At 40.5% G+C, this 26,795-nt stretch overlaps 3 protein-coding genes across 4 annotated transcripts in view; 1 reads left to right on the top strand and 2 right to left on the bottom strand.

Annotated features, from left to right (window-relative positions):
- Positions 1-926: 926 nt before the first annotated feature.
- UQCRB (ubiquinol-cytochrome c reductase binding protein) lies at positions 927-5,548 on the bottom strand. Its single transcript, XM_014879759.2, has 4 exons — positions 5,462-5,548; positions 4,201-4,272; positions 2,348-2,514; positions 927-1,165 (listed from the first exon to the last, which is right to left on the bottom strand). Exons 1-4 carry the CDS (start codon positions 5,478-5,480, stop codon positions 1,088-1,090), a joined length of 336 nt encoding a protein of 111 aa, XP_014735245.2. The 5' UTR covers positions 5,481-5,548; the 3' UTR covers positions 927-1,087.
- Positions 5,549-7,757: 2,209 nt separating this feature from the next.
- MTERF3 (mitochondrial transcription termination factor 3) lies at positions 7,758-21,917 on the bottom strand. The gene is made up of 8 exons (XM_088177514.1): positions 21,742-21,917; positions 20,956-21,304; positions 18,592-18,744; positions 17,475-17,664; positions 14,360-14,507; positions 13,097-13,168; positions 10,262-10,423; positions 7,758-8,015 (listed from the first exon to the last, which is right to left on the bottom strand). The coding sequence occupies exons 1-8, from the start codon at positions 21,895-21,897 to the stop codon at positions 7,821-7,823; spliced, it is 1,425 nt and encodes a 474-aa protein (XP_088033640.1). The 5' UTR covers positions 21,898-21,917; the 3' UTR covers positions 7,758-7,820.
- Positions 21,918-22,064: 147 nt separating this feature from the next.
- Positions 22,065-26,795, top strand: part of PTDSS1 (phosphatidylserine synthase 1) — a 29,379-nt gene continuing 24,648 nt past the window's right edge. For both annotated transcript variants that reach the window (XM_014879812.2, XM_014879813.2), the window contains exon 1: positions 22,065-22,280. In XM_014879812.2, coding sequence (XP_014735298.1) covers positions 22,102-22,280 — 179 coding nt within the window. In that variant the 5' untranslated portion in view covers positions 22,065-22,101. The remainder of the gene's footprint in view (positions 22,281-26,795) is intronic.

Below are 26,795 nucleotides of genomic sequence, written 5' to 3' on the forward strand. Positions count from 1 at the left end.
GTAACAAAGTGATGAGCAAAGCTACAAGCTTCTAATCCAGTATTTTATCTATTTGGTCATACCAATTCAAAACTGCAGATGTAGTTTGCTCCTTTTCCTTTTGGTAAACTGAATGTTGCATTTGGCAGACAAACATGCACAACAAAAGGAAAAAAGCAAACCTTGAGGCCATCACACAAGATTCTGTACTTCATCCAGAAGGTTATACAATAGGTTCTGAATTTCCCACCTTGTAGCAGTATCTGTCCCTAATTCACACTACCATTAAACTATGGAAGGCTAAACTCCAGGTTTTCAGCCAGTAAGGGCCAGTATTTTCTGGATACCAATCAGTAAAAATTAAAGCATGCTTTAGGTGGTGAAAAATAACCATGAGAAGTTAACTATGTTAGGTGCTATGTTGTTTAAAGAACATCTGAATACCAGTTTTTTTTTTACTCTTTAAAATAATAAAAAGTCTCAAAAAGCTAAAGTGAGTGAGTCATTATGGTTTACATTAAAAGAGTCTGTAAGGCTTAACAGTGTATATGGTATAAAAAGTTAGTGAAATATTTCCTCTTTTATGATTAAGGAATCATCTATATTTTCCATTTTTACAGTATGTATCTGCTTGGATACACAGAATATTACATTCTGCTGTCTCACAATACCATTGTAACATCAAACACTGGTTCAGTATTGCTGTCTACAGTGACAAGCAGCGAATGAATACCAAATCCTTTTTAATTTACAGAGCAACTAGCACCAACAGCCTTGCACATTTCTTACTCAATTCTATTACTGTAGAAAACAGCTGTATGATGAAAAGAGTAAGAATCAAAAGCTGGAATGGAGACTGCATACCACTAAGCCAATGTGTAATGTATATGCTCACAGGAAAGATCTGAACATTAGCTTGTTAACATTTAGAAAGAACTCTTCCAAGATTTTTATAGTTTGACATGTTTATTTTAGTTGGATGATCAGACTCAATGAACAAGCTGAAACAGTATTCCTCAGCCTCACAATTGCCTCCCTATGGACTTCTACAACCAAATGCTTAAAAGTATGAGAAATATCTGGATATTTGCACGAAGTAGGTCAATAGTTACTTCTTGTTCCATGCTTCCCTTTCATGTCTTTCACGGATTACTTCTTTTAGGTATGGTTCGAGATAACGGTGATCCTGAAAGAGAAGAGAATATATTTCAACTTACAGCAAGGTCCAGAAACATCTCAAGTCATACCTACAGACTATTTGTTTCTCATTCCTCCCAGGTTTGGAGGACTAAACTAAACACCAGCCTATAAAGAAAAAAAAAAATTAAAAAAAAAAAAATCCAGCCTTACTTCTCCTGAAAAGGTAAACTTTGTATCTACCAAGTCTGCAATGACAAGCTCTCTACTGCAGCAACCACTAATTCCTAATGCCTCATCAACATTAACAGGCAAAGTGATGCTTCCAGCTAAGCCTTTAGAAACAGTGGGGTTTCTTGGGAGATACCTTAATGTACCAGATCTGCTTAAGATGCAATAATAATACTCCAGATAATCTTTTTTTGAGCTTAACTTCTAACCAGCACTGTAAACTTGTATTTGATTGAACACCCAATCATAATTAACACTTACAAGCCAAACTGCTGCTTGAGGAAATACATGACCAATTATTCAATGCAGCACTTACCTAAATATGACCTATGAGACCACAAGAAACAGCCTCTGCTTATTCAGAGATGCATTAATACCTTTATACTCTCCTACAGTAAAACGTTTAACAACAAAACTCCTCTCTGACAGGTAATCTGGAGAAAGCTGAGGTGGACAGTGATGCAAAGTCTGTGAATCAATTCACTACCAAAAAATACAATTTAGTTACATTTGATAAGGAAAGTGCAGTTCATTTTTTAAATTACAAGATTACACTTATTTTAATGCATGATTTCCCTTCAAATTATTCTTCCTTGGCACCTTCATGAATAAAAGATTAGGCTCAAGATTTTCTGCAAGATTAAGAAATCAATCAGAAAAGCAGGAGACCTTCTTTAAGAATTCCAAAGCTATTTACACTGTATTTCTTTATCTGACAGCTTGGAAGAAATATTTTTTCTGAACATAAACAATGTGCTGTGATTCTGAGCTGCAGCTTAAGATTCTGTCATCTTGAGAAAAATTCAGCAATTCTTACTGAAAAACAGATTTTTAAACTGCAATCAAAAGTGTTTTCCAGAGGTATTCCATGAGATACTGACTCATTTACTCACTATAAAGAACATGTAAATATGTGTCTCCTCAGAGAATGAAAATAGCAACCACCCGTCCTATGAGTGCCATTTAAGACGTGCACCTTGGAAACCTTCTGTGCACTTACCTCTTCATACTTCACCCACTGGTCTCTTGGAAGGATCTGATGTTTCAAGCTTAAGTCCAGCGCTCGCTTTATGCGAAATACTCTTTCATTGTACAGATGTTCTGGAAGTCTCTTCAACGCTTCTTTTACATCATCATCTTCATGCAGTGTATCATCTCGCATTAACCCTGTACCGACAAGAATTTACAGTATCACTGAATAAACGTTCTCCAGTAAGATTTAGGACTGACACATGTACTATGGACAAAACACTTTCAGTACAAAATTATGAAGAAAAACTAAACCAATCCAGGAGAGCCACTGCTTGCTCACAGATAACATGCAATCCTAACACTGACTTTCACAGACCATTTACATTTTCACTCCTTTTCTTAAAGAAGAATAAGGAAAATGGGTATTTCATTCAATGTATTTCATGAGAATATACACATACAGAAGAGAAACTTCTCTGGCTCTAAGGGGTGAACTTATGTGCATCTAATTTTATATCTCTGTTTAAGGTGACTGCCCAGGTAAAGGGTTTTGAGACCTCTGAATCCATTAGAATCAGTCAGCTACAAATGAGACTCCTTGAGTACACCCTGAAAGATTTTTCTCTAAACTCTCCTGTTCATAATGAGCAGATCTCTGCCGGCTTTATGAAGCTACAGAAACCTGAAGCTCTACGTTGGTGCGTGAGTTCCAAACTAGAAGTTAAATCAGGAAGAAACAAACACCCAGTCTTCTGAAAACTCAGAACATTCCCACACCTTCTGTGGAACAAAGGATTCTTGAAATTCAACCAACCTTTCTCTAAGGTTCAGTATTAACAAAACAGAACAAAATATTACTTCTGTAGCCAATTCCAAGATGATTACTACAACATACCTACTGACTTGTTGTTAAAGGATTTCATCTCATGTGACTGATTTGGCAGTAGTGTCTCAATAAAACAAATTTTTTTTTAATCACATATTCTTAAATTCAGCTTTGTAATTTGTTTCAAAGGCACAGGGAGCACTGCTGCTAGTTTAATCACTATATTAAATTTGGTGTTTCTCTAATTTTTTACTCACATTTCCAGAGAAGCAGCAGAAGTAAAAATTTCAGCAGATGGGCATTATCAAAGAGGAACTAAGCATTGCATCTTTGGAGGAAGGATCTAAGTTCATTTGAGTACAGTTTTCTTGTAATTTTTTTCTAACTTCCCCAGGGCAGGTGTGTTAAGTTCCTTTAAGAGATTTGCTTGTATTGTGGTCAGCATCTGAATATTCAGATTCTTGTCATGCAAGAACTGTTCTGCAATCTAAATGGCTGAAACAAACTTGGTAACAACTCTGAATAAACCAAAGACAATACCATTAAGGGACCCTCTTCTCCTTAAGGAAGCCCTGTTTTGACACCTATTCCCCCACTGTGCAGGCCAGAGTGACACCAGCTGAAGTTATGGTGACACAAAGGGCAAAATAACCATAATCTTTTTTGCACTTTGGATACTTCGCATAAGTACTGTAGACAGGCTGACTACTATCAGTGGGAACCTTTCCAGCTTCAAGGGCAGTCTTTGGGTTAGAAGACACTGGCCAGTGAAAGTGACTCGGTGGGGAAATGTAAGTAATTGAGTTTTCAGGACTGCTTTGTGGAAGTTTTTTGACTGCCACAGCTTGGCCTTAGCTGTTATAAGTTAATTCACTAGAACACGAGCAAACACAGAAATAAATGAAGCTACTGCCAACCTTTTTCACCACAGAAATAGTAGCTAATTTTGATCAAAAATACTTATGCCAACCTGCATGTACATATGCCAGCTATGAAACATAAGTAGTTTGAGAACTGTTACATTTGCAGTTTTTAAAACTCAATGACACACTTACCAAGTTTGTTGAACCCAGCTGCATTGTAATACCACTTGCGAATCCTTTCTAACAGGCGACCACCTCCTGCAACTGAACATGACCATCATCAGTTGCATAGCAAGGTAAAATTCAACATTTACACGTTATTGTGGCAGTACACAAATATTTGCTGGCCTCCAACACATTCAGTAACGTAATATTGCATCAAGTCTTAATTTGACCATATATGACTTGGCCTCTACTTCTCTGTATCCCATAACTGACACTGAACAGGTAGAAGATTGCTCATTATGTACAAGTTTAATCTATTTCACTAAATTTTAATATTGGGCTACTATAAGACCTGTAAAAATGCTACCAATTCCTCATCAAAGACAGCAACAAAACTCTTAGAATCCCTAACACTTACATGAGCCAAACCCATAGTGTCTACATAAAGCAAAATCATCAGGCTTTTCTGATAATTGATCTAAGTTCCTCAGCTTTCACTATGTGACTTCAAGCCCAACATATTATTATGCTGTTAACCTTCCACTCCCCTCTCCAGACACTTGAATGCTATTCCTTTTTCAAGGAGCTGCCAAAGTCAACCACGAAATCCACACTAAAACCTAAAAAAACCCAACCAAACAAATCAATCAGACTAAACACCAAACCTCCGCACCACATATAGCGTGTTCACCTTCCTTTAAATGTGGTTTGGGATGGCAGAGGTGCTTTTACACATAATCAAGTACAAGGGGTCTAGAAGGCCACGAACGGCCCAACGCGGGCAAGCTGTTTTACGTGACTTTTGAGCCATCTATCTTACCACATCAGCCCCAAAACACTCCACAGGAGGTCATTAGTGCACTATCTCAGCAGGTTAGTTAGGTACTCGTTCGTCCTTTAGGGCCAGACAAGCAATAACCTTAGACCAGCAGTGCGCCGAGTCGGTATCTGCGCAGGACAGCAATCCCCGAGGCCCCTCATGAGCGGCCCAAGGCTTCCTCTGGTGCTCCCGAGCATTCTCTACGCCCAGAAAGCTCAGGCATCGGAGCCAGGCGCCGTCCGCTACCACGGGAGGGCCGGCGAGGAGACTCGCCCGGCGACCCTGGAACCGGCACTCACTGTCCCCGTCAAGGGCACACGGTGCATACCGGCTCGCCCTCTCCCCGTCACGGCCCGCCTCGCTGCCCAGCGTGGGCCGGGGTGAACCCAGCGCCGCAGGCGGGTCGGGGTCAAGGACAGGGACGGACCCGGCCCCCTTGCCCTCCCCCCAGCGCCCCCGCCGCCTCACCAGACGCCTTGGCCGCCATCTTGACCTCGGCGCGGCGCGCGGGCTCCTGGGTAGCGCGCGGGGTGGGCCAGGGCGGGCCCGCCAATGCCGACCCGGCCCCGGCGCATGCGCCCTAGCGGCAGGGCGGGTATAGCTGACAGCCGAAAATAATAATAAAATAAAAATTAAAATCAGCTTTGTAAAGCACGGCAAGGAAATACCAATGGGACACGGCAAAAAGAAGAAACTTATCTGTGCTCAGGTACCGCAGCCCCAGGGGAGGGGTTCTGCGTTCGGAGGCACAGAGCCAGCTATGCCCTCAGGAAGGGACCACTGCGTTTCGGAAGAAATAAAATGCCGAGGAGGGAGAGCCGAAAAAGACGTAGTAGGCAACACAGTAGCAATTTCAGTCAGAAAAGCTTGTGGGAAGTTTGGGTGTTTCTTTTGGTGGTTTGGTTTTTTTTTGGGGGGGGGGGGTGTTTAGTCGTAAAGCGACAAAGTTTTTGTCATGAACCTCAAAAAGTTCTTCGGTCCTCTCTCCCCTTTGATTTTAGCACTCCCATTAAGTAAAGGTTTTGTTTTCATTCACAGAAGCTTGTGCATTTAACATTTCAAAGCAACCGTTTCTACATTTAAAAAATATTAAAGGAATTTAAAGCTCAAAGCTTGAGACACTCAAAAGATACACACTCTGTAATTAACTTCTGTTACAAAGGCTTGGCATATGGTAATACATAGTAATAAGGCTAGTGGAGCAAATCTTCAAAAGTTAAACATTATGAACCCACATACTTTCTATTAACATTTTTACTATAAACATTTTTTACGAGATTTCTATTAGCATTTAATACAGTCAAAAATCCAAATAAGCATATTGGGCTTGGATACTTTTATTTAAACAGGAGGAAGTGGGGTAAAGTGCTTAGTCATCACATTTTAGCCACCATGAAATTTGTTACGTATCTCCATCACGAAAAGTCTATTTAATAGAGTATTTCAAGCAATTGTTCCAGGCCAATGGAACAGGAAACATGAGGAAAAAACAAAAGAGATAATCTCAGATATATCTTGCAGACAATGAATGTGGTTTTTCAAAGTGTTTCAAGCATTTCTTTTTGAAATTCTTAATTTGGATGAATAAGAATTTATCCAAAGTCATAATCCAGAGATCACTACTATTTTAATTCTTTAAGTATCTTTGACCTTACTTTATTTCCCACCTATTAATAGAATTTAACATTCTGAATTTTATTCTGTGTGCATAAAAATTACTATTTTTAGGTTCAACAATTAGGTTTTAAAACATTGAGGATTTTTCATTAAATATGTTTAAATCCAAATTAAAACAACTGGATTTCAGATTACCTGAACCGTTTTTAATGAAGAAATGGAAACTTCTAAACAATATCAGACAGTTTGTGTGTGGATTTAGGCAGCTTTTTCATTTTTCCCAGTACACTGTGAAGCATTTGATAGTTCCATATTAATGTGCTTTGTTTAATGATAAGATTAAGTATTTTCAATATGCCCATGATTTTACAACTGACCAACTCTATCATCTTAATATACACTCCAGCCTCTTTTCATATAGTTACTTGTATATTAAAGCCACAAAAATCTCATTGGTATTGGGAGGGGGGGAACTGAACAAGAGGAAGAGAAAAGTAACTAAAATAAAGTTCTAGATTTCAGGGCCAATAAGAGATTTATTTTCTTTTTATAATTTGCCTAAATTAAGTTTGCTGGGTTTTGGTTTTTATTACATTTCTAACCACCTTTTAGGATGCTAATTTCAGCAGCTAGCTTCACAAGGAAACACCTTTGTAACCCATTGGAAGAATGCCTTTCTATACGAGGAGCTTCACATATTAATGGTGGGATTCTTTCTACCATACAAGGAAAATAATAACAATATTAGCTCAAGCAGGTAAACATGACTCTACTTTATTACCACTTGCTATTTATTACTATCTTGCTATTCTAACTTTTGGGGAAGAGGGTGAAAGGAGAAAACAGAGGGTAAGACAAGGAATAAGTCACTAGCCAGTTTTCCAATCTCCCAAAATTCTGCCACTATCAAAAGAAAAAAATGAAGACTTTGAATTTACCTTTCTGTTAATGTGCTGCATCATCTACTCTGAATTAACATAGTGATTAATTACAAGGCTTGCATTAGCAGCAATCAACATATTGGCTCAATCCTTCTGAAACATTTTTAAGTTACTAAAAGTATTACTGGGAGCCTTTAAATCCTACACACTTCATAAACAATGACTTCTTAAACCAGTAATTAAAAAGTTGAGACCTTAAAGGGAAGTAGTTTTATAAATTATGTTTATTTTGTAACTTAATTCTAGAATTTTTTTACATGTGTTACTAATTAAAGTGTTTTTAAGAAATTTTCAAAGTCCTGCATAGACGCTTTGGCAATCTCTGTACAAAACACCTCATCGGGCAAGGATACCAGCTGATCCAGAGAGATGTAGCTGGGCTGTGCTGGGTCATACTGGGCTCTTCCCAAGAAGGCAAGAAACATATGCCTCTCTCTGATTCGTAATAGCTTTGAGTTGAAAACCTAAGAAAGAAAAAAAGGGAAGAATTTTTTAGGTTATCTAAATTTCAGAACTTGAGGCATTGAAAATGAGAGCCTTTTTTAGATAGACTGAAGGTCTAGGAAGCAAACAAATAATATGCTAATTTTTCTTTAATTTATGTCAAACACCAAGTAGGTTACATTTATATATAAATTATCTAAATTCTAAATAAATACTTCAATACAATATGCTGACATAGACACACAACAGAAAACAGGGAGCGATACAAAAAACCTAATATAGAAATAACTCTCAAACACATGACTATATTACTTTTGTGTAATCAGAGCCAAGAAAGTGGAGGCATTCAGTAACAGGGAGCACTTTCCCTGTAGCATCAGACAGATTCAAATGACCACTTTTACAAGAAAGAAATGAAGAAAGAGGTGACCACATGGCATAATGCAGACAACAAGTTGGCATAGTGGCAAGGGCAAAGGTGAGTGGATGTGACTCCTGCCATCATAGCATGGCCGAAAGGCACAGTGTGGTGGTTCAAAACAACCATTTGTCTTCTGATGCATAGCAATGCCTACCTTTGAAGATACCTGCCACAAAAAAAAAAAAAAAATCTAGACAAGGATGAGAACAATGGTAGGGGAAATACAAAAGAAAGCAGCAGAACATTTAAAAAGAGAGGGAAGTGGAGGAGATGCACAATTAAGTCATAAAAGCAAAGGTCTAAGTTCATTTCTGAGCAGTACAACTGAATAGAGAGAGATGCTATAGAGGAGATAATAATGAAAATGTGAATGCTATAGGAAGCAGAGATTTTACTAAAAAAGAGACTCCACTGATGGAAGAAGAATTCCATGAGGATACAAACTAATTTGAAGAAGGAGGGAAAAACAAAACTACTGTTCCTTGTCTGCCTTCCTTGAATTTTAAGAGGGAGTCAGAATGCAGGAGAAAAAATCCCCAAACACTTAAGCACCGTTTATGGAGATAGCTGACAGAAAGACAAGAGCACTCTAACATCAGAGAGAATTTGACCAAAAGAATTCTGTATACTTTCTATTTTCAACATAACTGTCATTCAGGATAGAAGTGAATACAGATGCAGATAAATATGCATTTGTGAATGCACACAGATTTAAAGGCCCAACCATATATAGACTGATGTGAACTACCTGTATTCTGGAACTCACAGTTTTGGAGGGTGAAAGGGAAGAACAGGAAAGAGAAGGAGAGACTATGCCAAGAACAAGAAACAGGGGAAACTCTCCACTTACCTGACAAACAGAGGAAGAAAAATAATGAGATTAAATACCATAAAGCCAACAATAAGACAACTGAGAAGAAGTGAGCAAAACTCGTGGTCATTTACAGATCAAGGAGGGCAAAGTGACACAGATGAGCATTAGAGCAAGCATCTTTGTTCAGTAAAGATATATTAAATAGCAAGAAAATCAAAATCCTGAGGAGTAGTTTTATTCCCCATGCAATTTTTGATTTCTAGACACTTAGAGTCTCTACTAGACTTCCTTTAGAAAGAAAATTACTGCCATTCAGAAGCTGTAATTTGTGCTTTTATTTTTACCTTGTAAGAAGATACTGTAATTGCATATCAGCATTGAATGAAGTGACTAAAACTTTCAGCTTTTAATTTGTGAGGAAGTAGCAGTAATGAGGAGGTAGAACAAAACCCTAAAATAGTAATCAGGAAACTAATCTATTTTCAATCCCATGGTATTTTAGCAATTGCTGCAGCAATAAGAAGACCAATGAGAACCTGATTGCCCAATGGACAGAACTTCTCTTACCTTTACACTCTATTTTCAGATCCTAAAATTTCTAAAACTTATTTTTTACATAGACAAACTTCAAAGAAGTGTGTGTATTTATAGATGTAATGTTATCTAATGAACAGATCTTCTGTATAATCTCTCTCTTGTGTCTCTTAGGTAAGATTTCAGGACAAGCAAATCCCTAAACAGGTAGTAATCTCTCTTGCATGAATACAGAAGAGATGAGCATGAAAATCTTAAAATTCACAGGATTGCAGGTAGTGATGTCACATTTACTAAGGGAAAAAAGCAGCAGTTCCACACTGAAATCCTCAATCGTTTCTGGATTGCTAATAAAAGTTATCCCAACTAAAGTAAAAGCCACAGGCTAGCTGAAGAATTCACTTATGTTCTGCATAGAGCAAGGCTCCACTTTCAGCACATTAGTGAAGTGGCTGTGACAAGAACACCTATAATTTATTCCCAGATTAACAGCTCACCTGAGGAAAGCGAGTAAGCATGTGGTGGGGAATGCCCATTATGTTGTGTAAGTAGTCAAATGTCTGTTTGAGTCTCTTTTTACTTGCAGTTAAAATCTTGGGAGTTTTATACACTATCTGTTGAATTTCATTACGTTGAAAGCCAAGTTCAATTTGACAAACCTGAAAAAGAGCACAGTTTTATTTTCACAAGTCAGCTACAGCAAACTTAGCTTATTTTAATGTGCTACTGAAATAAACTAATGCAAAATTCTTCTATCCTTTTGAACACATCAACAAGAATGTAAACCACAAAAATATCTGCCACTTCAGTTCTTCTCAAGTCAGATCGTTCTAGATTTGTTTATAGAATATCTCCAAAATAAAGATGACTTCTGTGAATGTTATGTATTTTTCAGCTTGTCTGAGGTATGAACAAAAAAACCATGTCTCCATATGTATGGCAGTTACAAGCATAAAAATTCTCCCCTAAGAGTCCTTTATCATTTTCAATACCAAGCTGTCAAGAGACTTTCTTCCTGTGGAGCTGCTGAGCTCTGTAAAACAGCAATCAAATAGCTAGTGCCTAATTTTGCTAATGTATCCAAGTTACATTTTTATAATAGGGAGTATAGTTTCTATAGTCTTCAATTTAAGACTGCTGAATCTAAAAGAGATGTGTAGAATATCTGATGTATTCAATTTATTCTACAGTTCAATAAAGTCTAAAGTAAGATGTCCTTTTCAGAGACTGCCTTGACTTCAATTATTATTTCCCAAAGGGAAAACATAACACGTTTTTTCAATAAAATCATGAGCACTCCTCCCAAAGTGCAGAATGGCAAGCAATTCATTGAGTTGTTGAGAAAGAATTCAGCATACAAGAGTGTCTGTTAACTCAGTCATTTCTTCTATCCTCCAGTGACACTTACAAGCAGCTTGTTTTCAGTTATGAAGTGGGTGTGCTTCCCAGTTAACATAACCAGACTTTCACATCAAACTAAGGTACTTCAATTGGCAAGAAGGTGGTGCTTTTGTTTGCCCAGTTTGATGTGCCAAGACTGCAGCTCTTCTGCAGAACTGCTTGTCAAACACAAAGGGAAGGGCTTAGAATCTGGGTTCCAAATCCTTACAGGGAACTGTTTCTAGAGGCAACCTATAATCAGGTCTTTCAACTCCTCATTTCAAGTTTCCTGCTTTATAAATATTTGTGCACCACACAAAATACCGATCAACTAAGACAGTATTCAAGTATGAAAATAAGTGTTTGCACATGAGTGGTATCTTCCATGGACCTGAGTTGGCAGGGGTAACTTCCTGCATAATCAGAGTTAAGATCCCGTGTTAAATCACTGCAGATATAAAGTTGGGCCCACTGTAGAGGTAATTGTGGCAAGAATCTTGAGCTTTTCACTCCTACTCTGTGACATGGAACAGCTCCCTCAATACGATTGGTGAGCTCAAGTGTAAGTTGCTTTGACTGCACTCAGTCTGGCAGCTAACATATTTAATATTCAATAATTCTCTAGGCCACACATGCTAATATCCTGTGCAAGCCTCAGCAATACTCAACAAAGTATGTATTAATTCCCACAATAGGCAGTGGTAATGCAAGCTTTCAGGTTTTACTCTGAAAATTAATCTCTAAGTGTGCTTGATGAAACCCTCAGAGGATGGACTAAGCCATCCTTCAGCACATTTAGTCCATGACTGGTATCTTAGGACAACCAGTATCAGCTACTGTACTTGTTTCTAAATAACAGTCTATTCACAATGAAGGATACAACCTGATCACTTCTGAACTGTTTGTACATTATTTCAGTTTCCAAGTACTGTCCTCCCACCACCGGTTTAGGACATACAGATTCTGAATCCAACCTCCTGAAAAGCTTGAGCTTTTAAGAACTGCTAGATTCCAACAGTGAGGACCTAAAAATCCTTCCTTTCTTTCCCTCTCTCACTCATTTTAAAAATAGAGGTGCTGTGCTGTATTTCTTGGTAGATAAACAAGATAGTCACATAGAACTGAAGATCTTAAAAACACATTTATTATAATAATGGCTCCCTAGCCTGTGGAAACAATGTGTGTTAAAAAGAAAGCACTATTAATTAGAACAGTCTGCTACTTTCCAGTCTCCTCCCTTACCACACACACATTTCAGATTGCAAGATTTCTAGTGTTTAATAGCTTTTAGAGCAATGAGTCTGTCTGAAAATTATACATTTTGATTCATAGTTATTTGTTATAGGATAATGGAATTTCACAAATTGTTACACGACATCATGCTGTTTGGCCTCGATGGCTTTACAGCACAGTAATTAAACCAATACACAGTTACATTTTCAAAAGGGAAAGGAATCCCCATGGGTTTGAAGTTATTTACCCAACAGTTGTTAATAACGACCATCTGCTATCAAACAATAGGTGTCAAATGCACATTTTGGCAGGCTAGTTACCTGCCAGGAGAAAAATAATCAACTGCACATTTTTTGCTCCTAAATACTTATGGACAATCCAAGTTAGCAAAAAGCCATAATAATTAAGGGAGGGAAAAAAAACAGAGTTTTTTTCTACTCATTAAAAAATGGGCAACCATTTATGTCATCATATAGCAACTTTTGGCAGGAAGGCACTACATCAGAGTAGAAGACAGAATAAGAATAATGCTCCATGTACTAGGTAAGCTTGCATGCTATAGAGGAAAAGACATTGTTTAACAGTTATTTTATATCACCACTAAAATTATTTCATTAAATTACTTCTGTACACAATCCCCTACAGGAATTTTTATCTTCTGACAACTCTTAAATTATATGGATATACAATACACTTTTATTATCCATTCATAAGCTCACCTGAAGATTTTCTTTTACAGGCTCTAATTTGCCAGTCAGTAGCCTTGGAAGACGAATTACCAGATCCTTTGTCTACAATCAGAACAGACACATAAATTGAAGAGTTTTACTGAAGACTTCTCTGTAAATTTATCTGTGAAAGAAAGATCCTATCTAAACTTATTTTTTTTGCATTTCATCTCTACACCAAAGATGAATTTGCATGAAGCAGCAATATATTAAGGTGCAAAACATTGACTTAAATATATTATTTTGGAAAACAAAAAATAATACAATTGTAAAGCAGACTGGAAGAGGGAGTAAAAGCATGCCTCAAAAGGTGAAAGTTGCTCAAGTGCCCAATTTCTCTCAGCCCTTAAGCTGTTTCTTTCCATCTTTTTAAAAAAGTAAACAACACACTACCCAGTGGAGGCTATAAAAGGATTTTTCAGTGGAAGTGGAGCTAACTTCAGAATCTGGTTAGACCACAGTGTAACAGCACTACAAGAAATTACTCCACATTCCCTGAAGTGTCTGATTATTTGTAATCCACCCTGAGTACAAGATAGTGACTAAACCCTTTTCCAAGTCTCTCACCTCAAACATGGAAAGGCCAGCAACAGGGCACTGTAGCAGCTATGACTGTTCAGCTAATAGAAGAACCCCAGATTCCACTTGAAATTTGACATTCATTGCAATTCCCACCTGCAGCAAGACAAAACTAACACTGCCCACTTACTCCAGGCAAGTCCAGCTACTCCCTGCCCTGAAGATCTCAAAGCATGGTGCTAAATACCCACTATGCACTCATGAGCAAGCTCAGAGGTCACTCTTGGTGAGCTGAACATATGATTTGGCATTTATCTTGAGACAATATTCACAGATTAGACTATTTCTTAAATGATGATTTAAGTATGTTACAGTAGCTTAAAGAGATGAAGAGCACCAAATAATTTTCCAGAAGTTAAAAGAGCTGCTTGCTGTTTCAATAATCCATCCAGTCCTCTGACCCACCTTAAATAATAAACTGGAAATACACATGCTTATTTGATAATAGCCTGCAGCAGCTGATCATCTTCAGAAATTGTACTTCAGGTCCTCAGAATGTTAGGTGTCCATATCAATTCTATAGACAATTAAAACCGTGTTACCCTCCTGTAATCCTCTAGTGAAATTTCTGATGATAACACAATGTTTGTTGATAACCTCCAAGCACTTGGAGTATTCACACTGCAAGACCTTACAAGTGTCACTAACAAAACACCTGAAGACTTCAGTCTTTACCTTTTTTACACTGAGACCAAGTTCATTTTTGAAGAAACCCAGTCTGTTATCCAGTCTTTCCACTGAAAACAACAGCAAATATGGAGCTCTTGAGACCATCTGAGCAATTTCTGACTTACCAAATTTTTTTGATTTTAGGTAAGCCACTCTAGAAAGAAAACAAAAACAAAATAAAATCCAGTGATGAAAATTTTATTGCCTCCATTTATTCAGTGATCACTTAAATTCCTCAGTGATATCTTATAAATGGACAGATGTTCTAGCATTAACATGCAACCCTGCCAAAAATAATTAGGGTGAAATCTGCAGTTATCGTAAAAGCAAAATACCCTCCCTTCCAATTAATTAGAAGTAAAATAAACCTCAGAGCAGAATGTCAATACTGAAGACAGATTTTAATTCCTTCCAGCTGTACTTAAGCAGATAACTATGTTAACCTACATTTAACTACCAGTCTGTCTCCTAGATTGCAAACACATTAATAGATCATCATAGGGTATGGACAAGAAGATATATACAGCCTTTTGCTATTTTAATGAATTCCATTTCTACTGCTGAAAGAACGGAGTGCTACACCTCATACATTCCTGTTTTGCCAATAGCATTGGAGTAGAAATATCATACCATGATGCTGCGTGCAGAGATATTGTTGAAAAAGACGTTTCTACATCAGCTGAAGTTATGTTTGCTGCAAATAGGTCCCTACTTTCAGTCACTGGTCTCAGAAATGAGTAACAAATATGTGGTCATCAGAAAGCAAGAGGAGCTGACTAAAGTTTTGATATTTAACAGAGCTTGCTTGCTTTCTTTCAAAGTCAAAACTTTTTCCAAACTTTGTTGATTTCAGTGAAAGTGAAATCCTATTTCAAGTACCACTTACAGTAGATGATTACCATAGTTCCCAGAAAAAAAGGCATGAAGAGGAAAATACAGCACACAAAGTAAAGAGACACAATCCACATACTACCATGTACTAAACAACTAAACTACAATTTGGAGAGGCTTCCTCTGGTTATAGATGAGAGTAATTGCAATATGAGAAGTATTTGCAGTCAGATCAACTTAGAGCATACAAGAATTGTTTATCTGGTAGTAATTAAGAGACTAAATGGGTTGCAGAATATTCTGCAGAAGTAGATATTCAGCAAAAAAATGGGCTCTTTGTTAAACCATGTCTTGTGGAGAGAAAAAAAATTACCTTCCAGTCACTACAACTTCCCTCTCTCTACAAATCCTCAGAAATTAAGTTATCAGAAGCCAAAAACTCCCAGATGGAAGATATAACAACAAGCTTTAGAGGACCAATTCCTAATTAAGCAGGCACCCCCAACACAGACATCCTAAGCTCCAGACAATGACAATGGAACTGGCACAGCTTCCAAGCATCCCAGAAACAGCTAAATGAGCAGATTTAAAATCAAATCTTTTGGCTGTCCTGACTCCACTCGTTTTCTGTTAACATGTCATTAAAATTCACACCTGAAGCATTTCTTCCTGGAAAGGCAAAAAACTTAAAGAGGAAGAGATGGCAAGATTGGCACCTGATTCTAGAAACTAGTATATTAAAGGAACACAACTATCCAACCTGACCAAAGTTTGAGATACATCTGTGAGTGCTGGCACCAAGATTAGCCCTTGTTCTACTACAGGGGTCAGCAGCTCTATGTAGCATGTTAACAGTTTTAAATCATCATTAACACCAGCATAAAACAAAGCATCTGGTGCAGCTGCAGTACAGACACTGATTTGCAACTGTCAAAATTGTTAGGAATTATGGAATGTTTTGACTTTTACAGTGTTTATCTGAAGTCAAATGCCAAACGTATTGAAATTTGTGTTTTGTTTCCTGGCAACATGGAATCCATAGCAATAAAACATTCCAGAGTGATGTAACCAATACCACATCCATCTGCACCAAACTGTTTATGCAAAGGTGATACTCAGCTTTCAAAAGACAGCTGAGACACACTCACTTCACAGCCTTTACAGCACACTTACTTTAAAGCATGCAGGAAATCATTCACCAGTCTAAAACTTACAGAATAATCATACTGCAGAAAATTAAGAAGAAATCAGACTGCTCTGTTTAGCCCTATTTCACTAACCAGCCAGTGCCAAAGCAGTGTCACTGAAAATAAAGTCTGACTTCATGGAAGGACATTTATCACAAAAAAACCCCCAAACCTCTCTTCAGAAGAACGTAAGCAATAGGCTCTGATATCTAGACTCAAAACTTCTGCTGGAAAATGACACAGCATTTTTTTAGATATTGTTTATGAAAGGCCATTTATTGAACACAAGATTAGAAGAACAGAGGGGAAAGAAGTTAGGTCGATGTTATACAAGAGTCTACTCATGTGCCTGTTTCTAAATACGTGTACTTTCAGATTTCTGTTTCAGACAGAAATGCTATTACATACAAGAGCCAAGACAACAGACTTTCTTCTCTGGAGTACAGGGAAATTTTGAGTTCATTAAACATGCACATAGATACACACGAGTTGTTCTGAAAAAAAACCAGTTGAATTAGGAGTAATATTATAAAAAAAGTTCATTTTGAGGACTGAAGAACAGTTTAGGGCCATACAATTGTGAACAAACACACACACAAATTAGTTCATTGTAGTGTTGAGTTTCAGCTGGACAACAGGAAAAAAATGTCACCAAAATCTCCTGCTGCTATTAGATGTCAACACAGAAGAGATCTGGCCTGCTTCTTTGATTGCAGAATTCATGACATTTCAAATTGTGACTGAAGAGTTTAATATTGTTCTACAAATTTATGTAAAGCCTCAGGGATGTCATTTTGGAAAGAAAGCTGACAAGAGTAAAGCAAGTGGCCTAAGATGGCAAACTGCTTCCTCTGTGGCAGAGAGACAGGGATGGGCAACAAAATTTGTTAATAGACAGTTTTCAGGTGGATGAAGGTGTTGACTTATGATACCATCACATGTTAGTGCCAACAGATGGGGAGGCACAAGAACATGGAGCCAGGGATTGAGTAATAAAGGAGGCAGCAAGCAGCACAGGCTCCTTCAGACAAGGTTAAACCAACTGGGAAACCAAATCTTCAAGCCAAGGGGCTTAACACCCTACTACTACTTGAAAGGTTTACCTGGTTTCTAAAGTTTCCAGATCTTCACCAAGGATATATGGATTTTTGGTCAGAAAGGCTCCTAGTTGATTGTCTTCTACACCCACATCCTTAAGAAACAGAAGGATTTTTTTTACATCTTTTTCAAAGTCCAAGGTCAGTAAGAGCTGACCTGCCTTTTGACGTTTCTCCACTTGGGATAAGTCAACTCCTACAACAAACAAAATTAGAAATTGTTTTAATTAAACACAGACCTTGCTATCTGTAAATGTTTCACAAAGGCATGTTGGAATTTATAGGACTACTCAATTTTTTGCACTGATTTTGCATACTTTAATTACTGAACACAACAAGGCTACAACACCTCGTATATTGTGGAAAGACTCTAGATAAAATAAGCAGTCATTTCAAAGCTTTTGCTGAGTTTATTTTTTGAAGGAAGACATTTGCAGTGAATCCTGCACGTGCCACATTTAGAAACTTGCTCTTGTTGCAAGAAGTATGCGTGCATGAAATTTCCAAATCTGTTATAAAAGAGGACAATTTTGCAGTGAAGAGATTTTGTATACTGACTCACACATGGCCATTTCTTACTACATGGAGACAGATTCCCCCTCTCAAATATTAACTTCTCCAACCTCTTTCTAGTCTTCCTTGCACATTTGGTGGTCAGGAAGCTTGAACTCGGGTTATTGTCCATCCCTTCCTTCTTGCCTCTCCAGTGTGCAGTGCCTCACCCCTAAGATTATGCGTAGCAACCATTCTCTTTCCTTCCTTCCAAGGATAGAGAGCTGCAAATTGTTTTGCAGAAAATTAAAGCATCCTAAATCAGCCCAAAAGAAGAAAGACAAATTACACAGTGATCCCCACCACCTGAAGCTGTGGGAGATGCCTCCTTCTAACACCCACAGCACTAAGGGACTATGACAAGCCAGCTTTGTTTCCCAGTAGTATGGCATTGCTAGTGACACATCCCCTCTTTTTGTCCATTTACCTCAGATAACATTCTGCAACTTTTTACCATTGGTCACTGTTCCCATTTTCAAGTTTACAAGATAACCAGTAAGACCAAAGCACAAATTATAGGATCTCCAAACCTCCTGCCATAGGCAGACCACACAAACAAAATCATACATACCTAGGTGGACAAGTTTCTCAAGGGTTTCTGAGTGATCAACATAATCTCTGAGTGTGGAAGATTGAATGGGGACAAGCGGTTCTGCAATGATCTGTACAGCTTCTTCCTCAGAAATCACTTCCAAAGCAGATGAAGGTGGGATGTCATCCCAGTCTAAGAAACAAATACAGAAGACCCAAATGCATTTTGTGAAAGACAAAGCTGCCCCCACCAAATGCTATACAGATCTCTTAAAATCCTTTTCAAAATGCCAGAACACTGTGCCATGTGATAAACAGCCAACCTATCATTTGAAAACATAAAAACATAGACCCTGCTCCCAGTTTTTGCCTCTGTTGCATCTCCTGGTCACTGCCCATCAACTTTTACTCATATGGCCAAATCTGAGAGTAGTACCCAGCATGCCTGCCTTCAGTCTGCTACCTAGACCACTGCAGACAACAAATCACATCATTCTCTGGAAAAGGATCATCTTTCATGTCCTCACAAATGCATTATTGCCTGATCACAGCCAGATAAAAGGCCATTGCAAAGATTATTTTCCATAACCTGAGAAGCCCACTACTTTGTGGCTCCTGAATGTGACGCCTGAAAGGCAGCTGTTTTAACTTTCAATGTATTTCATAGCCAACTCCAGCCAAGCTATTATGTCTTATCCATTACAGAAAGGCAGCTGACTGCCACTATCTCTAACAGCAAAATGAATAATTTCCTACTCACTAAGGTTTCAAAGGGAACATCATTATGCTTGTTTTCCCTTAAGTGTTTCAAGTCACAGAACTCAGTGTCTTTTAAAAAAATTTCTCTAAACAGATCTGGTTTTCCATTGACAGGAGCTCAGAGCAGCAAGATTTAGATTACTGTTTGCAGGCTAGCTCCTAGCATCCACATCAATGATCAGTTTGATTATTGATCAGGTGCCCTGATTATAAACTTATTCAGGAAGGGGATTTTCTGTGCTCTACACCTGTGTATAACGGCTTCCTAGAGACCAGGATAACACTCTTCCCTGTCAAGAAACAAAGGCACACTGGAACTCTACTATGACAGATTCCAAAATAATTAGGATGTGCCTAATGCTCTAGGAAGAGTTGCACAGACTAGCCTGATAGCTGTTGAAGGTCTTGTCTTTTTCTCACACCCTCAGAAACAAAAGCACAGTAAAATGTTTTCAGCAACATTTACACATTGAACAGGAACTCTCTAGGAATCTATAGGAATATCAAGTGGTTTTTTTCAACTTGTTGAGGACCAAACCAATATACAGTAAAGTCCATTCCAGAAACATGCATGTCTTTTATTGCCAATTTAAGGTCTTTAGACTTCCTATTGGGAAGCATACTTGATGTTATCAAAACCCCCCAAAATTATCAGTTATGTTTATTCCATTATATAGACTGTCAGCTGGGCAAAATGCTACACACACACACATTCTTCAGTCAGTCTGCTGGCAGATAAAAATCTGGCATGTGGATAAACTGCATCGAAGGTGCAGCCACATACTGGCTAGCTGACCCATCATTTTGGTGCAGCACTGGTTTCAGAACCAGCTACACACACAGATCTCCACTGCAGCTCTGAGACACCCTAAATAATAAGCTCTGTACAAGCCAGGTAGGCTGGGCTCAAAGCAGAATCTGAACATACAAAGCTGCTTAGTAATTCAGAGCAAGTTTCCTCAGCATACCTAAAATACTTTGAAAGGAAATATTATAATCGTTTTTTAGATATAAAAGTAGAAGGCAAAAAGTAAATTTCCTCAAGGCAACGACTCCAAGGCGCCTTTGTATTTATCTCCCTTCCTCAGAAGACAGTTGGGTGAGCATTTCTCCTCAGGGCAGTACTTAAGGAGGCATCACTACTGCCTCCCGTGGGTCATCCCTGATCCCTCAAACACTGCGAGCTGCTTCAGGGGTGGAATCTCCCAGCCCCGCTCAAAACAAAAACAAACCCAAAAAATCCAAACCAAACAACAAAAAAAATTTCTAAAAAAAACCAACCAAAAAAACCACCAAAAAACCAACAAAACAAACAAATGGCCACCCCCCCCAAAAAACGTTTAGTTTGTACCACCACATCTCTGAGGGAAAGGCAAACAGGTAGGGTTATGAAAACTCCTTCAAACGGCAGCTCCAGACCTACGTTTCTACCCAAAACATTATACCTTTAAAGGTATTCTTTGCGTGCTACATTGACCATAAATATCTGAATTAACTACGAAGCTAATAAGACGTGAAAGTTAGGAACTTCAGATATTTTAGGCAAATAGGGCAAAAAAGGAGAATCCAGCTGGGATTAAACCGCAGCATACTGAAAACATAATTTGAAGATTCGGGAGAAATGCTATCCCTTAAAGCCTCTTACCTTCGTCCAGTATTTTTGCATTCAGATCAGGTAATGTTTCTACTTTTGCTTGTTCCTGTTGTACTGAAGGCAAGTTACTTTCGGGAGAAGAGAAGGATCCACCCTTGGCGCTGTCGGGCGGGGAACAGTTTCCTACAGACGCCTGCCTGCATGCCTGCAGTCTGCACAGAACCAGCTCCTTGCCAGCGGGCAGCACAGCCACAGGGGCGAACCCACGGCAGGCCCGAGCGGCGCAGCCGCGACTCCTCAGCCTCCGAGGAAGCTTAACAGCACGGGCCGTGCCCAGCAGGCAACACCAGCGGGAGACGTGCCGAGCCCACAGCGCCATCACCCACCTCAGCACGGCATCCTACAGGGAGAAAAGGGTTCGGAGTGACACAGGTGCTGCCTGCCTCGCCGTAGGGCCCGGAGCGTGAATGCCTGGGCGTTACAGTAATCCCTCACTACAAAGCACCATGTAGCTGCCTTAAGGCTTTAAACGCGCGACAGACGGAGGAGATGAGAGAGATTGGAACGGATCTGAAGGCCACCGCCCGCCCTGTCCGACAGCCGTTCCCTTGGGAGCACGGGGGAAGCCCAGCCAGGACCTGAACCCTCCCAGGGGGACAGGGCCCTCCGCGTAAAGCCACCACCGCACACTCGCCACAGGGCGGGGAGGCCGGGTTGAGCCGCGCTCGCCGCCCTCCCCTTGCAGGGCTCCCCACGCCGGCAGTCGCTGCCTGCAGCTTGCGGGAGAAGGGGCAGTGCCGCCCAGCCTGGGATCAGCGGGACCCACCGGCGCCTCACCTGCGCCGCACGGCGCGGCCCGACCCACGTGTGCGCCCCGCTCCGTGGCCCGGCCCGGGCCACACCACTCGGCAGGAAACGGGGGGGGGGGGAAGCAGGCACAAGCGTCTTCTCTCCGCGTGTTCTAAAGGGGCGCTGTGGCCCCTCTCCCCCCATCCCGCGCTCCGTTGCTCCCTCCCTCCCTCGCCTCGTGGGCGCGGCGGGGCAAGCTCCGCCCCTCGGCGCGGCGGGCGCGGCGCTGCCCCGCTCGGCCCGCTCGGCTGCGCTCGGCGGGACGCGGCACGGGCGGCCGGGCTGGTTCGGGCCGCGCCGCCCCGCGCAACCACAGCTGCGCTGAGACGAGGGGAGAGAGGGGACGAGATGGCGTCGTGCGTGGGGAGCCGGACTCTGAGCAAGGACGATGTAAACTACCGCCTGCACTTCCGCATGATCAACGAGCAGCAGGTGGAGGACATCACGCTGGAGTTCTTCTACCGCCCGCACACCATCACCCTCCTCAGCTTCACCATCCTCAGCCTCATGGCCTTCGCCTTCACCAGGTGCGCGGCCGCCGTGGGGAGCCGCAGCCCCGCCCCTGGGTGCCGGGAGCTCCTGGGGCTCCCGGGCAGGGAATGGGGAGGGTCGGTGCCCGGCCCTGGGGTGAGCAGGGGCAGCGCGGCTCTGCTGAGCCGAGGCGGGCTGGGCTGGGCTGTGCCGTGCCTGCGGTGCTTTTCCCCGGCGGGTGCTGCTCGGCAGGCCCGTGCTCGAGAGCGGGCATCCTCCCCTCCTTTCCAGAGCGGTTATCATCTTCGCTGCATTTCCTGGGAACTTGTTAATCGTTTTGAGGATCTTTGCTAAAGCTTCTACTAAAACGCGTGTTTCAAGGAGTTGCCAAAAATGGGCTTTATTAGGCTGTCGAGCAGCCCCGCAGTGACATCACTGATGTAGATGGTTTCCCAAGCGTGCAGTGGACAGAGTGACTGTTCTGTGGCATCGCTGCTGTGCCCCGCACTGTCTGTGGCCGGTCTCAGCTTGGCTCAGGCCCTGGCACGGATGGGTTTAGCCACATCCTCTGCGCACCGCAGGAAAGGCTCTGTGGGCATCGCCCCTGCAGTCATTAATTCATGGCGATACTGCTAGGGATGGACAGGTTATTCGGGAGCCGTACTTGAAAACAAAGGGTGTAGCAGTGCAGTGCGATGGGTATCCTGCATGTTTTCTGAAGTTGTGCATACTTCTTATTGCCTCCTACTGGATGTGAAGATGATTTCATAATCCTCCTGTAGACTGAATGGTGTAGTCTGTAGGCAGCGATTCCTGAGAGATTTTGGCTGGGTAGTGCAGTGTATTTAAACTTTTGCGGTATTGTGTGTACACAATCACGGATTTCAGTGGTTTTACAGTTTAAATTCTGATGGTGGTGAATCCCCCCCTTGAAAGTAACCTTAATCCATTAATTCATAACAACTCTCCATTTGATGTAAGAAAATTATTATTTGTCTCTAAGCCTGATACACAGTTCAGTGTGTAACCTTGTTTTTATTCTAAGAATACAAATGTATAGTTTTCATCAGCTGTAAAATAATGGCCAAGCCTGGCTTGAGTTGAGACAGGAGCATAAGGAAAAGTAAAATAATGTAACTGCAGATGGTCTGCCTTTTCTTGTTTCAACATGTGCTTGGCCCCAAGGGAGATATTTTTGGTGAGCACATCCTTTGTTCTACTTGGATCCCTTCTTAACTCTAAAATCAGAGGCATATTTCTGTGCTCTGCTACAATGTTTAATTACACACCTTTGCTACATGTGCTCCTCAACCCTTTGCCTGATCACTTTTCTCCCTGAAGGGCTAATTTAGGTCAAACTTCAGAATGACATTGTAATGAGAATCTTGGTGACTCAGAAGGATTAATGGAACTGATTGCTCACCTTTGGGGAAGGAATTTTGCCATTAAGTCTTTCAAGCAGAGGTTGGGCTAAGAAGCAATTTCAGCACTTTGGAGTCTTCTAGGCCCAAATAAAATTGCTTCACTTCTGGGGTGTTTGTTTGCATTTTTCCAAGAGGATTGCTGGTTTGTCTTTCCATTTGCTTTGCTGTCTTTCTAATTGACTTCGAGAGTTTCATATTCTTCCCTCTGTCTATCTCTGCCTCACTTCCTGTGTTTAAATACCAGTTGAATTCTTTTTATCTCTTCTCTATTTCTCCTCTTCTCAGGTTGTGGAAGGTACTCTGATTTTACTTGCTCTCCTCTCCTCCTACTATTTTCAACTATTGTAGGAGTTTCATAGATCTCCTGAGTGGTATCAGAGTGCTGCCTCTGGGCCTCATTTGGGACACTATCCAAACCATATACACTCTTTGAGAAACTGGGGAAAGGGAGATACTTTCCCACGTGCTTTTACAGTCTGTGCTCCTTTCTGTCAGCTTATTGCATTGAGTCTACACTGACTGATGCAATAAGGGGATGTTTATGTTCATTTTCCCACTTCCTGGGCACAAGGCACTGTAGACTTCCCTGTAAGGTGTCACAAGTGATTCTTTGCTTCCCCTGTGCTTCAGTTGTTCCGTAGCTCTCCTGGTCAGTTTGTTGAGTGGGGGATTTTCTATGATAGATTCATGCTGATACTGTGAAGTAAAATTTATTTTTTCAGGAACTTCACCATAGACAGAGGAAATTCTGTGTTCCTTAAAGTCTTTCTTGTCTCTTCTAAAATTATTTTGTGGCAGAACTATGTGGAGGGTTCTGAGAAACCTAGAAAATGCTTTTCCCTTGTGTGTAGCCAGCCATACATAACATGAAGTCCTCCTTAGGATCACTGAGAGCTGCTGCTACTGTCTGTGAGCTGACAGATAAGGGTGAAACTGAACTTCAGATAGCAGTAATCTTCAGGTATGATGATAATAATAATAACAATCCAGAAAAAGAAATGTGTGTTTAATTTTTCTGTGTTAAAGTGGGGCATAGAGGGTATTCTGTTCTTTAAAGCACATCCTTCTAGTGCTTCTGACAATGGCTGCAGCTTCCTTAGTTATTTCCTGCTGAATGAGCCAGACGCAGGCTCCTCTGCTTCCATCCTGTGCCTTGAGACAGAGGTGTGGAGTGGCTCTAGCTTTCCCTGTCCTCTTCCATCCTAGATATCCAGCGGTGTGCAACTCTCTCTGAGCCCAGAGGCAACTAGCAGGAGTGAGTCCTGGAGGGGATATTTGTGGGACACAACAATAGGACTGAGGAGGGTGGCAGACTAGTGGCTTCTGGTATGAAGCTGCAGGGCTTTGTGGAAGCAGGAGTAAGACTTGTGAGGATATGGGGCTTTTTTCTCCATGTCCCTTGATTAATGGGCTTGATTAAACTGGATTGTTGTGTATTTAGGTTGAGTTTATGGAAGATTTTTTCCCTCCCCCTTTCACTTTCCAAATTTAGTGTCCTAGCTATTTTTTCCTCATTTGAGTATCCCCCCCCCCTTTTTTTTTAATGTAGTAACTCAGCAGTTGACATTTTTGTAACTTAGTGCTCTGGAGAAGCACAGAAGAGGGGTAAAGATTATGCAGTTATTATGCACTTCGGTTTTTTTTATTTCTTCTCTAAAAAGCCACAGAATTGAAAAATACTCTCATAAAGTGGGTTAAAATTGAGAGAATTTTCATCTGTCCTCCCACACAAGCATTAGAAACCTTGGTTTTGCTGCATGAATGCTTGTATTTCAAAATCCGAGTCAACGTTTCTGGGGCTAAGTGAGGAGATGATTTAGCCCATTTTCCCAATTGCAGATTGTTGTGATAATATATTTCCCTTTGGCATTCCCCAAAATAGTTCTTCCAGGTAAACACTATAATTCTTATACCAGCTAGTGCACAGCAGCAAGTTTCTTGCTCCCACTTGTTCTTACCTCCTTCTGGCAAGAATATTCAGTGTCTATCCCTTATGAAATGCATCTGCAAGCCAAAATAAAATGCCTTGCCACTCATTTGGAATGAAATGCAGTTTAACACTGCATACATCTTTGTTGATTTTGGGGGAAAGTGGTGCCAACATGACGGGGAGAGCTTTCCTGAAGCTGAGTAGTACTCAGAATCCTGATATGCAAAGGTGGGGACCTTTCATCCCACCTGGCACAGCAGTTAAGTGATGTGATTGCAATGTCTTCCACATCTTTGTTAGCCATGATGAATTGATGTGATGCGACTGCAGTTATTTGTTCTATCTTAAAAAAAATATTATAAAAAAGAGGTTAATCCTCTTGGTGGCAGCCATGACAGCATGTTCCCGTGTGTTATTTGCCTGTGTTAAAAGAGGGATATGGGTTTGCTCTCTGAGCCATCAGAGCCGGAGGCTCTGGCTAGGAAGAGCACTGGATGGCATAAGGTCTTTGGATTGCCAAGGGAGCCAGAGTTAAGCTCTGGGACTTGGGGTTTCTAGCTGGTATAAAGTATCAGCCTGTGCAGCACGGCTGCTGGAAAATGACTGGTAAAGCTGAACTCAGCCAGTTTAAAAAAAATACTGTGAGGAGTCCCAAAGGCCTGCAGAGAGACCATTCATGTTTAATGCACTTTTTCCTTCCATACTTTTAAACTAACACGGTGATTAAATGCCTCACAATGATGAAAGCCTGCTGTGGAGCTGTTAAGGTTCAGTTTTGGGGAAAAGAAAAATAATTTGGCTAAGTGAGAAATGTTTTGTAACTGCAGCAAGTATCTAATGTAAAGAGCATGGATTCTTTACTGAACCATCCAGAAATGTGACAGATGCTATGCCAGGAAGAGCTTCATACCTTTAAAGTTTGCTGGGAATTCTTTTGTTATTGTATTGTGAATAAATATAGAAATATACTTAAATTAATAAACTGATCCTAAATGCATTAAAAATACCCGGATAGTAAAATTGACTTCAGTTGTAGTGGGTGAAATATTCACTGTCTATACAATGGCAATCTGAGGTTTGTTTGTATTACTGAAGTATCCCAGAAGCTGTCTGCTGGTTAGAAAAGTTAGGTGAGGGTTATTTTGCTAATCTTGCTACCATATTCTACCTGCCTGAAAAGAAAGGGCTTTGTCAAGTTTGCCTTGGCATTCCAAACT

The sequence above is a fragment of the Sturnus vulgaris genome, chromosome 1 (assembly GCF_052056855.1).
Source record: "Sturnus vulgaris isolate bStuVul1 chromosome 1, bStuVul1.hap1, whole genome shotgun sequence".
Classification (NCBI taxonomy): Eukaryota; Metazoa; Chordata; class Aves; order Passeriformes; family Sturnidae; genus Sturnus; species Sturnus vulgaris.

Bases quoted from the DNA above. Each gene is read 5' to 3' on its own strand.
- UQCRB (XM_014879759.2), bottom strand. The intron at 2,515-4,200 runs GTAAGTGTGTCA...TTGTCGGTACAG, and splicing joins AGCTGGGTTCAACAAACTTG to GGTTAATGCGAGATGATACA. The intron at 1,166-2,347 runs GTAAGTGCACAG...CTTCTCTTTCAG, and splicing joins AGTGGGTGAAGTATGAAGAG to GATCACCGTTATCTCGAACC.
- MTERF3 (XM_088177514.1), bottom strand. From the start codon at position 21,897: ATGGGGGGAGAGGGGCCACAGCGCCCCTTTAGAACACGCGGAGAGAAG. The intron at 18,745-20,955 runs GTAAGAGGCTTT...TTTGTTTCTTAG, and splicing joins TGCAAAAATACTGGACGAAG to ACTGGGATGACATCCCACCT. The intron at 14,508-17,474 runs GTAAACCTTTCA...TTTTCTTTCTAG, and splicing joins CTGGAAACTTTAGAAACCAG to AGTGGCTTACCTAAAATCAA.